General features: G+C 42.8%; 1 protein-coding gene across 3 annotated transcripts in view; it reads left to right on the forward strand.

The window, feature by feature from the left end:
• Positions 1–16,391, forward strand: part of ITGA9 (integrin subunit alpha 9) — a 223,113-nt gene that overhangs the window by 14,147 nt on the left and 192,575 nt on the right. For all 3 annotated transcript variants that reach the window (XM_051798702.1, XM_051798703.1, XM_051798704.1), the window contains exons 4-8: positions 369–492; positions 6,597–6,664; positions 8,785–8,914; positions 11,559–11,644; positions 14,260–14,328. In XM_051798702.1, coding sequence (XP_051654662.1) covers positions 369–492; positions 6,597–6,664; positions 8,785–8,914; positions 11,559–11,644; positions 14,260–14,328 — 477 coding nt within the window. The remainder of the gene's footprint in view (positions 1–368; positions 493–6,596; positions 6,665–8,784; positions 8,915–11,558; positions 11,645–14,259; positions 14,329–16,391) is intronic.

Raw genomic sequence — 16,391 nt, forward strand, 5'->3', positions numbered from 1 at the left:
TATGTGGCTTGACTATGTTCTGTTAGTGCATCTTTAGGTAGAAAAGCTTTGCTGTCTGTGAGGATTCATGCACAGTAAGAGATCCTGGAATCTCCAGCATGAGCTCTGATATACTCTGAGCTGTCTTGTTTTCCTCGTCATGCACATGTGAATACTGAGATCTGAGCTGCCAGGTCAGGTAGAGTCATGAACTGCAGAAGAGAACAGTCAGAAGATACTTTATGTAGAAAGAGTGGGATGTAAGGAGAACACAAGGGGGTTATGGGGCAGAGGTGGTGCTCAGTGGTCCTGTTCATGCGTGCTCTGCCTTGGTCAGAGGGCTCTCCTATGACTGTGGGCTAATAACCCATGTGATATGATCTATTCAGGCATGTGCACACCGCTGGAAAAACATCTACTATGAGACAGAGTACATCTTGCCCCATGGCTTCTGCAACATCATTCCTCCCAACTTACAGTCCAATGGGAGACAACTCTTGCCCTGCTATGAAGGTAAGGATTGTGGGGCCGGGAGTGGGGCTTATCTTCCTTGCTACACTAACTGCTACAGTAACTCACTACTATTGATATTTTTCTTTTTTTTTTTTTTGGTAATGTGTGGCTGCCCAGTGGCAGTTGGATTTTGGATGAAGTTGGGAGAGTAGCACAATGACTGAACGGACCCTGTGAGTGGTAAAGTGCATGGTTGCACTTTATTGGAGGAATAATAAGTTTCTGAACTGTGTTTTTGAGGCAGCAGCTCTCTCCTAACGTAAATAATGAGAAGATACTGATCTGAGCTTGGCCTCTAATGCTTCACTGTGGCACAGAGTAAAAATTCTGAATTACATTGCAATCATGAACCAATTTGCCTATCATATAGAAACACTTTAATTTTTGCACTGTGATTTGTCAGGGGATTAGAAGACGGGGCAGGGGGAAGGCTTGCTTTGCTCACTTTGGGGTACTTCTGCAACAGTTTATACTAAATCGCTGCTGTGTTTTGGGTGCTATAAGGTCCCTGTTTGGATCCTCCAAAGGTCTGGGTGTGAGACAGATGCAGAGGGAGGGCTTCAACTCTGAACCATGGCTGCGCCTCTTTGTTCTGCTGCAAATCCCATGTGGCAGCGTTTTAATTTCCCCCTCTCTGGTGCATGTGAGACTCTTGTATTGTGTTTCCTTTTTTAAAGACTTCAGGAGGCAGTGTCTTCTTGGCCAAGAGCAATTAACAAAACTAGATGAATGAGTGTATTGTTAGGTAGAAGATAGGCTATCTCGTAAGATTTCTTGTCCTTGAGAGAAACATTTTGGGGAAAGCACCCGCTTGCTTTCTCCTTTCTGTCCTGGACATCATCTTTCACTTCCTGATTGTAGCAGCTTGAGGAAGCATGGGTGTTTGAAGGACAAGATGTTCTTCTTGTGGACAAGACCTCTGATTTTATTTACTTATTTGCTTTTATCCGTTTGCCCTCCTGTCCAAAGTTGGCAACAGCCAGCAGCACGCTTGCTGCTGACATTAATATGTGGGAGAAGGATAAGGCAGAGGATGTCCTGGAAAGTTTCTCTGCTGCTGACGAGTCACCATGTCCTAGCTGGGTGGTCTGTGAAGCCAGCTCTGTGACAGAACTCTGTCCTCTTCATACCCACTCTTTCTTCTGAGGTGGCTCCTTACCTCCCTCTGGGCTTTGCCTGGGGATCTGACATTGCAAACCCACACACCTTTTAAAGATGGCATGCACTTGTGCATTGAGCATTTCCCACCCCTGAAATTGGTCATTATGTGATATATGAGAAGTTTTGAGGGTCTTCGCCCAACCATGCCAACTGCTGGGCAGCAGAGTACAAATAAGCTTTATAAGCCTTTCTGTTGTGAGCACCGTCCTACTGTATTTGTACTTCCCTGTCCCCCTGCCCTCCTTGTTACTGTCAGCAAAATCAGGATAAGGCCTCATGCTGAGGTCATACACTGCAAATCATCCAATATTAACTTTATGGTTCATATACACACATGAGGATGCTGCTGGGGCTCCCTCCAAACCTGTGTCACTGCTCCTGCACTGCCTTAAACTTGTCTTTCCTGGAGCCGTGACAGGGAAGTGGTTTCTGGAAGAGACAAATGGCTTGTGTTTATCTGTGCGTCATGTCTTTGGAGTAAAACTACTGTTAATCAGACAGGATATTTGCCAGGAATTGCTAGAAAATAGAAATGTGTAGGCCTAGTATGTGCAGAGCAGCCAGTGGAAAGTTGGCAGGGTTGGTGCAGTAAGATGCTGGCTTAATTTCACTGCATGCTAAAGTGAAAATTGAAAGTTTGGGAGTGATTTCCACCCACCTCCTTCACCCCATCAGACATGAAATCACAGTGTCATGAGGGTTGTCTGTATTTGTTTCCTCCTGAATCTTTAAATTTCTATAAAACAAGCTCAAAGAGAGAGATAACTGTGGTATGTCACACAGTTCATTGTTTAAGATTTGCTGTGAAATAAGTTTGCGGTCATCCTTGTAACTTTTTTCCTTCATTTCCTGGAAGGAGCAGAAGAAATTTTCCTCCACTAACACTAAGGAACAGCCCAAAGCATCAAGTTTGAAGTGCTTCTACACTGAGAGCCTCTGCAGCCATTACTGGGAGGCTACCAGACCCGTGGCTGCAAACCCTGCACTGGGACACGTGCCTTTGCTTGATGAGATTCCAGTGTCTTGCCATGTGCAAATAGGTGTAGACTGTAGCATGCTCACTTCCAGAAACCCTGTTGTTAGTGCCACTAAGGCAATAAGCCTGAACTGGCAGAGGGTACAGGCCAGCTGGGTGCGTATCAGTCTCCATCCATGGAGAAAATGGAAATTATCTAACTAGATGGTAGTGGTGCAACAGCATAGTAGTCTCAGTCCATCTTATTCTTGTCTGGCTTCCCTGAAAGGATTGACAGAAGTCTGGAAGCAATTTAGAAAAAAATGAGATCAACAGCATGCCTAATAGTTAAATGCAATCTCTCTCAGTAGGAACTAATCTGGTTTAGATGAGCTGGATGTCATTTGTGGTGTAGCTGACATATGGAGCCACAGTTTTCTAGTCAATGCTTTCAATTTGTTATTTTTCCCATAGTTTTAATGGCTTTCCAAAAAAGGAAGCTGCCTCTTCATTCCCCCAATGCATTCAGTTTGCAAAGAAGGGTAACTGTGTGTACTGTGAGAGACAGTCCAGCTAATGGGGAGAGCTGGAGTGCTTTCCTTCTCCTCTGTGGTAAGAATTAGTGGTGGCAGTGGGGAAGACTGATGGTCTCTTTGGTTAGTAAATAAGGGCAACAGCACATGCTCACGTGCCTTGCTTCCAAAGGGATAAGTTCTCCCACAGAGTCCAAACCACTTTTGATTTTCTAGAAACCATCAAAACATCCCTGCTTTGTGGTGGAAATTCAGTATCACAATGCTGTGTCAGACAGGTTATTACTGTTTCTTCGTAGAGTAGTGAAACACTAAGATAGGAGTGAAAAAGCTTTCAGTGCAAATGATAGTTTACATCTGTGAAGATGGTAGATACAGGTTTTTATTGCACTCTGGAGCTTAACTTATCGCATCAAAGTCTTAGAGACTCGCAAAGAGGTTTGTTCAGAGAAGTTGACGAGCATTGGCCTTCAGAATTAAACACCACCACACATCAAAGCTTATTCCTCTTATTTATGCATTGTTTTATCCAATTACTCCTTCCTCAGCCTCACTTCTCTTGTAACTTGAGATCATCCTGGCTACAAACCACTACCATCTTCTTCTCTTCATGGCACATCTTCAAAGTTGCACAGGCAGCAACCTCCTCCAAACTTACTGCTTTGCTATCACCTGTTGCTGCAGCGGTTTAGTGGCTTGCAGTCTCTGTAATCAGTGGTGCACAGCAGTTTGCAGTAGACAAGAAAGAACAATAAAGAAGTGTAGAAAAAAAAAAAATCTATCCATGACAGACAGTACTTATTGCCTGGGGCTACCTGGAAAATAATGAATCTAAACCTCATGCAAATGTTGCTGTTCAGGTGTGCAAAAACTGTGAGCTGATACAATAACTGCACAATTTCCATCTAGTTGATTGCTTCACTTTATGGATTGTTGGATGGATGGCTGTGCTGTACGAGTGACAGGTATCAGTACTATGCACTGAAGTGGAGGGGAGGTAGAAGCAATCTTTGTTTTCATCCATTTTGGGTTTATCCATTGCTTGTGAGAGACAGACTGGCCCTTGGGAGGAGACAGAAGTCTGTGATGCTGAGACATGACTGTCCAGGATGGATGTCTACTCTTGGCTGTGACCATGGGTGCATGTGTGGAAAGCAACCCCGCTTGAGTGTGGAGGCAGGCATATGCTGCTGCAGATGGGAGTTAGGTGGGCTGACAAGGAGGAGTGATTTTGTGCTGAAAGGGTTAGGCTGGAATACAGGAGCCCAGTGTCTGCCCATACTGGGCTGCTGGCTCCCTGGGGAGGACTGCATCTGTCTTGATCCCCCCCAAAATGTGGTCCTGATCTCGTCTCTGTGTCAGTAGAGGTTTAAATTCCCAAACAGCCCTGATGTCTGAGGTGTTTGGGACTCTGCGCTTCCACTTGTAAAATGTCACTGTCCTTGGTAGTGAAGACTGAAGCAAAAAAGGCTTGAGTAATGGAAGAAAGCAAATGTCACCCCAGTCTTCCAAACAGGCAGCTGAGAAGGCATTCGGTATTTCAGTCTTCTCTGCAACCTCTGTTACAAGGGTCCCTCTTTTCATACAGTAGTGGGCTCACATTTCCCTTAGTATCCTTTTGTTGTTGATGTGTTTGAAGAAACCTTTCTTGTTATCCTTGACGTTCTTCATCACATTTAATTCCAAATGGGCCTTGGCCTGCCTCATTGCATTTCTGTATAGGAGTGGGAATCCTGCTGTAGCAAAGGCAGGGCCTTTAGGACATGCACAGAATTATTTTTCAGGAAATCCTAGAGGGATAAAGCTCCTCTCCTTGGCTTTCTGAATTAAAAAAATGTTCACATCAATAAAAAAATATTTTTTCCCCAGGCAAGGACTGCGTGGCTCTATGAGAGACTGTATGTGGAGAGCTAGTTATTCAAAGCCCTAGCAGTTTCTGAATAGCTATGGGCAAATATGGGCTTCAATTCTAAGTGGAATTGTTATCATGCATTCCCGCCCCAAAACCCAGCTGTGTTCTGGCCTTCCTGGTCTGCTGAGACACACATCTACTTTGGCAGGACCCTGCCTTGGCCAAGGGCATTAGGCATTTGGATTGTAATTTGTGGATCAAGTCTCTGTTCTGCATGGTCTCTCCAACTGAACCTCACCCTGTGCAACTGGTATGACCTCAGCAAATTTCTGAAAATCTGAACATATGGTATTAGGAAGAGACTATATATAATATCAAAGGGAGAATGGGTGTGTGTGTATGTATGTCTACATACAGTGTTTTGAAAAAATTCTCTAAGAACATAGCAGTTCTTATAATTAATTCCTTTTGATCTTCAATGAGATAAAATTCAACTCGAAGGAACTTCCTTGATTCCAAGGAGGTAATTTGCTAATTTATTTCATTAAAATTTTTATCATTTAGCAGTGAGTTTTAATGGGGCTTTTAAAATAAGAAATATAAAAAAGTTTCACAATTATCACATTATATGGTAAATTTTTTTTTTTTAAAGATTGTAATACACAGGAAATGGTAATATTATGGTAGATATTGGAAAATAATGCTCTGGAAAAAAACTCCAAAGGTTCTGATCCGGCTCTAAGTTTCAAATGCTCCTAAGCTGAAAATGTTTGAATTAAGGCAGGGCAAAAAGTGATTTTCTTTTTTTCCTCTTTTCTCCTTCTCCTTGCCCTGAATTTAATGTATTTCTGAAAATAATTTTTTCCTCTTCATCAAAAAGATAAAAACCTTCCTCAGGTTTGACAGGGCAAACAATTGCTACGTAAAATACAGAAACAAAACCTATAGGATGCTGGTGGGTTCCCTATGAACTGGGAGCTTTGAGCAAGTGGCCATGAAAAATAGCAGATCTGAGCATCCAGCAAATGAGACTGTTGTTTGATCATGTAGAAGCACAGTACCCTTTCCTCACTCGCTGTCTTCTTCCTGGGACTGGTGTCCTGAAACACTCCTCCACCAGAAATGTTTCTTGGGGCTTTGGTGACTGTCATTGTGGGGGAAGATCACTTTATTTCTCTGAGGTAGTAATGGGCCTGTGGGTTAAACCTCCTAGTGCAGGGTCAGTCACACACAGACATGTGTATCACCTTTTGCTACCCCCTTTCCAGCTGGCAGATCTGTCTGCCACAGATGGAAGCCTCTTCTGATACACCTTTACTGGGGCGATGCTGCTGCTGTTATCGTGCTGCTGTGAAACTGCCTGTTTAGCATCTCCCTAGGCAGCACTCAGGCTATCTCTCCAGTTGGCCCCTTGCTTTGCCTGCCGATGTGGGTGAGTGTGCCGCATGGTGCATGTTGGTGGCAGATCCACTAATAAAACCTGAGAGCCCTGCATGCTGGTGTCTCTCCAGGCTGTGTGTGTAGTGAGGCAGATGACTCAGGTGGAGAGTGTGTGCTGTGCCAGGGATGACCACAGTTTGTTTTCTTCCCTTCTCCCATCCAGAGTACAAGAAGAAATACGGGGAGGAGCACGGTTCATGCCAGGCAGGGATCGCAGGCTTCTTCACCGAGGTGAGCAGAGGTGCATGCATTGGAAGGGCAGGGGTTGACGAGCAGCTGTCCCACTGTATGCCCTGGGGGGAGACCCCTGAGCATGGCTTGGACAGCGGGCTGAGTGCTGAGCATGGTCCCTTCCTACCACCAAACACCCTCCTGCCTTGTCTGGCTTCCCAGGCATCTGCGTCTTGCCCAGTGGTTCATACACTATGTGTATGTCTCTCAAGGCCTGTGGACAAGAATGAATGAATTGACTCTGGGAATGTTCTTATTGTGTACATCCCAAAACTTGCATGGAGCTATTTCTGTGTCTATTGTTAACTCTTTACTGTAAGTGATGATGTACAACAGTCTTCCCTGAATCATTTTGTTTATGTATGTGTACGTGTGGGTAAATATAATGTGCATACATACAGAAGATAAACACTTTTTTTCAGTTCTACTACAGTTCCTTGTTGCAAAAACGTGGAGAAAAAACAGCATGGTCAAATATATGGTCCAGAGCTGTTCTAAATACCTGACCATATTCTTTCCTGCACAGAATTCTATCAGCCATGTTTTAGTTATGTCAAGGATGAATTTGTTCCCTTATGTATGCATGATTTTTTTAGTCGATGTTTCAGGATTACAATTTTTTTGCTTTTTTTTTGGTTTTGGTTTTTGGGGTTTTTTTTAGATTTTTGTTGAGAACCTACACTCAGTCCTGACTATATATGCACTGATTTGTGGAATGTATTGTCCAGGCTGATACAAAGAGAATAAAGGTCTTCTCTCTCAGAAATCTCCTTCTTCCATTTCAGTAAACTGGGATGGCAGGCAATGTTGCCACAGGGGCACTATCTGTAATTGGATGTTCAGCTAGCAGCAGCTGTTTCCTGGCTTGTCTGCTCTGTCCATCCTGTTTCTGTTCCCATGCTTAAATCCTCCTTTGCTACCCTAGTTCAAAAGATATCTTTGAACTTTTATTGCTTCAGCCTGATGGCGGCAGGAAATACAGATAAATGGCTTTTTGGGTCAAACAGGCAATCCCTTGCCATATATTCAGTGCTGTGGATGGTAGTTGTTCCCATCAGTAAACAATCCCTTGACCTCACGGGCATGGCCCCTTACAAGGAAAAAGCTATTTCAAAGCACATCCTGCTCTTTAGTTGGGTTTGCAGTCCTATCCCTGCAGGAGAATCCCTTGTTTAACATTTCCCCCCCAGCTAGAACTGGTCACCCGAAGGGGTCCTGGATGTGGTAGCATTTTCCCACAAGGATGGAGTCCACCCATGGCTTTACACTGAATGGAGATGTGAGGCAAAGCAGCTGTCCGTGTGTCTTTGGGGATGGAGAACTTACTTAGGCTTAATGCTCCTCAGGCTTAATTTGGTCTCTTGTTGGAGGTATTTAAAACCACATACAGGAATAAAGTTTCCCTGCAAGGATGCTGGATGCTTTGGGGCAACGTTTTCTGAATCTCTCTTGTGTGCAAATGTACCTTAGCTTTTGACTCATATTGGATCAAACTTTGCCTGATTTCTACAGTCTTTTAAAATGATAAATCATGCTGGTTGTCTGTAATGAACCCAAGCCATTTTATGATTCTGTGATGATTCTATAGCCAGGTTGTCTCTCGAAGACCAGAGCGCAGGCAAAATGTTCCAACTATGACATAATGTACACCCTGCTTGTTGAGCACATGGCATCTCTTTAGCTTCATAGTTGTAAAATCAAAATCAAAAGCCAGCATCGGGACATGATCTGTAGCTGAGTGGTGCTTGTGGGTGGGCTGGAGTGCTTCTATCTTTGGAAAGGCAGCAGATGGAGAGATTTTTGGGACACCTATGTTAGCAGGGATAAGTTTGATGGTTAGTAAAACTGAGGAGGGTCTTCTGTTGCAGCAGAACAGCTGAGCAGAAGTGGACCATAAAAGGGCAATGTGTCTCTAGGGTGTATGCAGTGACCTCCATTTTTGGGAAGAAGGAATCTGTACACAGAATGAAGATTTTTATAGATGGACTTCTAATTAGTGTTTTAAGTAAATATCCTGTCCCTTCTCCATTAATGTGCAAAGCATGAATTTCTGTCCAGTTTTGGTTGTTATTTTTTCCTCCCATCCTTTCCCCCACACACTTCCATTTTTCTTGTTTTAGGAGCTGGTCATCATGGGGGCACCAGGATCGTATTATTGGACAGGAACTGTCAAAGTACTGAATCTCACTGACAACACATATTACAAGCTGAATGATGATACCGTGATAGCCAGGCGGTACACATACCTTGGTAAGCAGCTCTTAGGTGCTCACTATGAGAAGAAGATAGTCCAACAACGTATTTCAAGGCTTTGATGCTATAAAGTTGATACTGATTTTTTAATGGTGATGTAGAGTATTTTTATGAAAAGTGTGAAAGGAAGAACATCTGAATTAAAGTGCGTGGCAGTTTGAGCCACATTAGAAATCCAGAATCCAATTTCCAGGCTTCCCCCCACCCCTTCCCACAATTTATCCCAACACCAGAGAGAAACTTTCAGGTCAGAGGCTTCTATAGGGGGAAGGGGAAGTATATACATTTATTTACACAAATAAATACTATACAAACTAAAGGCAACTATACATATATATAGTATTACACTTCTATCAGTCCTTTAAGCCCCTCCTTTTAACTTTAGTCCGGGAAGAGCCTTTCAAGGCTGCTGGGTAATGCAGTCTTTCTCTTGTGGGAGTGTTCTGGGCCCCTGAACACTCCTTAGCCAACCTTCAGCTGTTTGTTGCAGTTTTTCTCCTCATCAAGTCCAAGAAAGTAGCTTTGAGTCCTTTCTCCTCAGTCTGCTGTGTGATCTGTCTTTCTCAGTCTCCTACCTCGATTCGTAGGCTGCTGTAGTGTAGCTTATCAATGTACGGGTCCTGGAATGTTGATTCCTCCTCTGGGTTTTCGGCTGTCCTGCGTTTAAATCATGGCAGAGACATCCTCCGGGCCTCTCTCTTCGGTCCGTCTCCAATTTCGCCTGGGATTCCTTTCCCTGGCTCTGAGCTGTTTCGTCAGCAGCCCGTCCACTTGGCTCTGCTTCAATGCTGAGCCTTAAAATCCACCCCCCAGCAGCCTCAATGCAGTGGTGGGGGGGAAAAAGCCCCCTAGCCTTGGCCACAGGCAGCTCTGTCCAGTTATACACTGTCCCAAGCATCCCGCAGCTGCAGGGGGGGTGAAGAGGGCCTGGCCTCCTCCCTCTTAACCTCAGGTGCTGTGAATCTCTTCCTTCACAGCACACACTCCAAATGCTGCCTCTAACTCTGGCCTAGGCAGAGTTGGGGGGACCACAGGGCTCCCCTTCCCCCCTGGAGGGGGAAAGAAGGAGCCCAGCCACCCCCTGGCCTTCTCCACCTACACGCAGCAGACACCAACAGAAAAAACACTACCAGCAGCTTCAGGTGGCTGTGTATATATGATTTTTCAGCAGAAGCGAACAACGTGGAGGGTGATTGGCTCTCCAGGGAACACTGTCCTGGCACCCAATCACCTCTGAGCCCCCAGCTCTCAAGGGGGGGCCAATTTCAAACTATGACAAAGTGTTACTTGTCTGGAAAGAAATATAAGCAAAGAAACCTATGGAATATTACATTTTTCTTTCCTTGTTTTAAAAAAAACCCAGCTTTGCTGTAGCTTTTTGACTGATATAGAAAAGGCTTTTGAACTCAACAGCATGTTGGATTGTAGTGGGCTTCTTAACCTTTCCACCTTTGCCCTGTGACAGGTAAATTATGTGTCATTAGATAAACTGCCTGTTTGCTTACACATGCCTTTAAAATGGACTAATTACAGAATGTGTATTCCAGATACAAATTTATTTCAACAAAAATAACACTAAATGTGTCATTGTCAACAAAACGAAGTTGTGAAAGGTTTGGCTATAGGTACATCATTAACTCAATTGGTTTTACTTGCTCTGAAACCAGATAATGTCCCTAAAATACTTAATTTAAAGATTTCTGCCTAATCTGCAGTGCCTAAGACTGTTGAGACTTAGAAGGCATTTCAAACAGTGATACTGTTTACAAACAGTTTGATACTGTTTGACTAAAGTCTGGCACTGACCTTCCATTTTCCCCTTAACCTTTAGTCTTTGAAAAAATACCACTTGGAAGGTACTACTAATGAAGGATGTCTGTTTACCTATTTGCAGACATAAATAGATTTTGCCACTGATTTTGCCATAAATTTTACCACAAGAGCGTCACAATTTATGGCAGAAGAGCAAGGCAAATACAAGAGAGCCTTAGAAGGAAAACTGCTCTACTCATCTTTATATATTATGTTATTATATATTTTTTTAATATATCAAATGAAGCTGAATCTTTGATCTTCTTTCAAATACATTCTTTTTTCTTTGATCTCCCATTTTTCTTCTTGCCTAGACAAAAATCTTTTAAAGCCATTAACTTCACTGGCCTCTTTGCCTCCTGTCCTCTGCTCTTCCCCCTATCAAAAAGGAACATAATTTTCCAAGCCTTCCTGGACAGTGATTTTAGGCAAAGGAGGTCAATTCTCTCTGGTCCTTGTGGGACTGTTGCTCTTTGACATGATATTTTCCCTGCGGTGATGTGGTCTCCTTTCTCTGGGTGTGCTTGTTCCTGTTTTACTGCTTCCCTCTATTGACTCGCTGTTGGCAAACTGATCCCACTACCAGCTCCACATGTCCTTTGCTCATCTTCACACACAGCTTTCTTCTCAGCTTTTGCAAGAGCACTGGAGGGTGTACTGTCTCTTCCCATCCCCATGAGCTTTTGAGCAAAGTATTGGTGCATCCTGAGCAGAATAGTTGTTGAACACTATGTGCAGCCCGATAAGCATGATCCAGCTGACTGACCTGTTTCTCTGGCTCTTTCCTTTCATGGTTATTTATTAATTTTTTATTTCCTCTCCCACTCAGGATATGCAGTGACAGCAGGTCATTTCTCTCAGCCAACTACCACTGACATTGTAGGAGGAGCTCCCCAGGATGGAGGCATTGGAAAGGTGTGTCTCTTTATCAAACAATAATGTGGTCAGATTCAACAGGGCAAAAAACGTAATACTGATGCAGTTTCAATATGTATGAGAAGCCGAGAGTTTTTTTTCTACATAGTAATTTTGCAGCACTGAGCAGGGGAGAGGTGAGGTAGTTTGATGGAGTCCTGAAATTTTCTTTACCTGTCCCTCCTGGTGCCTCAAATCCCTCACCCCTCTCTCCTCTCTTTCCCATCCAATCCTTACAATACCCATTTTAGTGAGACACAGACAATGTTTCTTTCATACTGCGTTTGTTTAGGATTTGTGACATTTAGGTATGACTTGAAGCTTTCCTAGAAATGAAAAAACTTTGAAAAGAGAGTTTGTCTTCTGCTTGTTTTCTTCATACATTTGACTGTTTCAGTATTTACTTCAAGGTAACATCTAATAGCATGAAAAGGTACTTATTAGGTACTTAGTTGATGTCATTTTTAAAACTTCGTAATACACTGAGGTTTCGTGGATTAGAATCTAGGTTTTTGCCAGCTGTACTTAGAAATCTTGGAGATAGTCTCTTAAGAAGGAAAGAAACAAAAAAGGTTTTCCTGTAGGCATATATATGTTCAATGTCCCAAAGATGAAAGCAAGTGTAAGGCTAGTTGGAAGTGGCTGGTGAGTTAGGCATGCCTGGTGTTCCTATGCTGAGCTGCTATTGGGGAAACTGGGTGAGAGTGAGCACTGTGACCCCTTAAACTCTTCTAAACTGCAGGTAGAAAAGTGGGAGTGAGGAGAGGGAGGGAAGGGATGTAAAGGATCTGCTTTTTTCCCCTCTTTGTTCAAAATCCAATCCTTTCAGGACCTGCTACCACCATTTGCTTGAGCAGAGATGTCCTGCAGCCCCCTTCCATCTTCCTCCCTCTGGCTCTCCTGCTCTGTAGTCACATGAGTTGTACCTGAATCATAACAAGGAGCGAGAGGTCTTCAGTACCATCTTCAATACCAGAAACAATATTCTATTTAGGCAGATTGTTTTTCATGGTAACCATGTCCTGGGGGTAGCAGTGCGAGTGGGGAAAATGGGATAAAATTAGAGGATGAACTTGGTATTTATACCTGATCTGGCGTGACTAGGACATACAGGATATAGCAGCATTGCAGTTGTTACTGAGAGGACATGCATGAGAAAGACATAGTTTCCTTATCCCAGGAGTTCTGTTATGGCTGCTGCAATGCACCTTCTTCCAACCTGTTTTCTCTGTGGAACAAATTTAATTTCTGTATTAGGAGAGACGAAAAAAACCCCAGCTGCTAACATGAGATCCATGAAAAAGCAACTGGCCTTGCAGTTTACAGACTACTGCTCTAGTTGCAAAAGTTCACATTATTCTCCCTCAGCATGGGATGCAGGTAGCAGGAACAAATGGCAAAGTGACGGTAAGCAGTGCTGAGTACAGAACATTACAATGAGCAGTCCTGTTGTGCTTTCCACACCCTCTAAAAAGCTAATCCTTTCCACTTCCTTGATAGAAAGTGATTAGCATTGTTACACTTTTTCACTGAAAGTAGAGCCAGGATTCTTAATGAGACTTTGTCATTTCTCTGAAGTTACCAAAAGTATCATTATTAAGACTGGGCTTGGAGCTGTGACAGTTGGCAATGTGCTGTCACCGCTAAACTTGCCACTGCAAATGCTAGGAGTTGCTTATATAGAGAGTGATTGTCCAGTAAATCTGTGCTGTGTTCTTTGCTGGAAACAGCTTTGAACTGTCTCACCACCTATTAGTAACTCACCACATGTTCAACAAGGTCAAGTGCTTGGCTCCACCATGTAACCTTGGAAGTAAGGGATCCTCTGTCCTGCAAACTCTGTGAGCACCTACTCGGAGAGAGCCTGTCAAATGCTGAAGGAATCTCAAATGCTGATTTAGCCAACCTTTATGATGAAGAGAATCCCCTTCTACAAGCCATGCATTTTACATCCTAAATTTTGGTACAAGATCTGTTCTTGAGCTTGTATTAACACTTTCATCCCCAAGGGTTCCTGATTAAACAGTTTCTCCTGTGCAAACGAGGAATGAGTAGGCTATGTTTGAACAGTTTTCTAATTTACAGGTTGTTTCAGATACAAGCAGTGGAAGTGCCTTGGGTAGTCTGATTGGGATTTCTTCTCTGACCTTTGCTAAAGCCTCGCAAAGTTTGCAGTGCAGTAATGCAGGCACATGGCCTTGAGAAGGGAATGCTAGATAAGGGAATGGGAACAGGGTTATACCTTCTCAGTTTTTTACCCTGCTCATTTCCAGACAGTATGCAGATGCCACTTGTTTGAGAGTTAGAAAGTTGCTTTGCTAGGTGCTTTTAAATGCACACATGTGCACATACACACATGCATATGAAAAAAAGTAGGCAACAAGATAATATTCAAGCATTTGTTATGAGAAGAAGCTTGTGATTCATGAGCACAATGGGGAACTCTGTTTCATCTTTTAAAAGAAGACTAAAAAATAAAGTGGTTGTGAAGTTGGATCTTGGCAATAGCCATGACCATGATCATAATTTAGATATTATTTAGAAAACACCAGTGCTGTACCATTATGTACTTCATAATTAGTATTGGTTAACATTTTTCTTTTTTCACCTTTCAGGTTTATATTTTTAGAACAGACAGACGATCAGGCTCTCTAATAAAGATTTTTCAGGCTTCAGGAAAAAAGGTGAGCATTTATATATGTGTATTTTCTGTTACGAGGTAGAGGGGGGGAAATAACAGCAGAGTCATCGCAGAGCATCATTTTCATTTCAGTCCTTCAAAAGTTGTCAAGCAAATCCTATTTCTTCTTATCCTCCCAGAACAGCTGAAGCTATTGTACAAGTCAGCTGTATGCCCTTTCTTCAGTAGTAGTCAGGACTGCAGTGTCTGCTCAATGCCCATGACTGAATTAGAAGGTCTTACTTGAAAGTGTAATAGCGATTCTCTTTAGTCTTATTTAACTCTGAGACGTGGGACATGGGGCTCCAGGTGAGCAGAGATGCAGAGATTTCCTCTTAGTAGATTAGTAGTTTTTGAGAGATGCTGGTAACTTGGAGTTTAGTTTAATACACAAAACCCCAACCTCTTTTTCTGTGTCCTGCTGTGACAGAAGGGATACGACAGTTATGGTATTTTGTGGAGGAGCGGCTCCACTGTCTCCACCATGAATCAGGAATCAGTCCTGCATTCTGCTCTCAGGACTGCTGTCTTAAAGCTGAACTACCCTCCCTCTCCCATGAAATTTAGTGCATGCTAGTGAGATCCAGCTCCCCCAGTGTGGTGTTGTATTTGAATGGGGAACAGCTTGTGTTCTTCATCTGGGGGCTTGCTGGTGCTGTGTTGTAGGGGAAACAAAGTGGACAGTATGTCTAGCTATAGGTAACAACAAAAACTGTCTTATTTGGGAGTAACTCAGTGAGGAAATGATACCCCTTATCTGGGGTTGTCTGTGTTCTTATGGAAGGAGGGGAAGTACAGAAGAAAAAGATTACTGGTGGCTTCTGGCTCTAGGAAGACCTACCACCCTTAGAAATACCCAAAGTTGGGAGTGTTATCATATTTTGTTATTTTTTCCCAGCAAGACACAGTTGCAGTCTTTAAAAACTTGCCTGGAATAGGGGAAAACCGCAAGGATGTGTAGGTGGGTGGTGTTACTTGTATTTTAGGGCTTCTCCAAAATTTTACTTTACCACACTAGCAGAATTACAGACGTCTTGAAAGGAAAAGACCTCCCAGTTCTTCTAGGGCATCTGGTGTGTTTGGTTGCATCCTGTTCATTTCTTTCCCTGTTGAGTTTTAAATGTTCCTAAGGATGTACTTCTGGCTATTCCTCAGCCTAGTAAATAGAGCTATCAGGAAGTTTTGAGGTTTCAGCCAAAAACTTTCCCTTTTCAATTTAATTGCTTTACTCTTATATATAACTTAACTAATCAAGTATTTACATCCTTCAAGTACTTCTAGGCTGTCATCTCCTTCATCCCCATTAGCATCTTCTTCTACAAATTCTCTAAAATCCAAATGAGAATTTTATTTTAAAGAGAAGGCTGTGCTGAATCACCTTTTTTGTTGTTTGTTTGTTTGTTTTTTGGGGTTGGCCTGCTCAGCAATGAGCACTGCCTGTAAATGGGCTGTCACAAAATGCTACATCCTTCCCAGTGGTGTGAAATTCATTATTCTGACGATCTTGTTAGACATACGTTAAAAGCGAGCCAGTTTTTTTCTTCCTTTTTTATTGATAGAGGCTAAACTAGGAAATCTAATGGAGACAGGAAAAAAGAAAATGCAAGACCTTGTTACAAATGTTAAATATGCAAACTTCAGGTTCTTACAGCACTGTGAACTCACCCATGCTGCAGACATACCATGTTGCAGTTAAGTAAATAATATCCTTTCACTGAAAACTGCCTGAATTCATAGTGAAATGTTTTTCATAACTTTTGTTCTTTACCCATGAGAAATTTCTTTAAAAACCTTAGTGGATTAAAAAAATAAACAAATACAAATCCCCAAGGGAACCTCTGCTACAAAATAACTGGATTCAAATGATGTTTGAGGTCTGACCTTAGACCCACACAAGCACAAAAATCTGAATTAACAAACCGAAAGGCTGTCCTTCACTCACCCCCGCCTGATATATTTAGCAACTTTTAAATCTTACGGACTGCATAGAATAGAGTTGCTGCTGCCCATCTTCTGGCATACCCAATAGCTGTGGCTCATGCATGTAAACTTAGAGGTATGGAAGGC

Source organism: Manacus candei, unplaced genomic scaffold (assembly GCF_025592945.1).
Source record: "Manacus candei isolate 608988 ecotype Guabito, Panama unplaced genomic scaffold, ASM2559294v1 h1tg000049l, whole genome shotgun sequence".
In the NCBI taxonomy this organism is placed as follows: Eukaryota; Metazoa; Chordata; class Aves; order Passeriformes; family Pipridae; genus Manacus; species Manacus candei.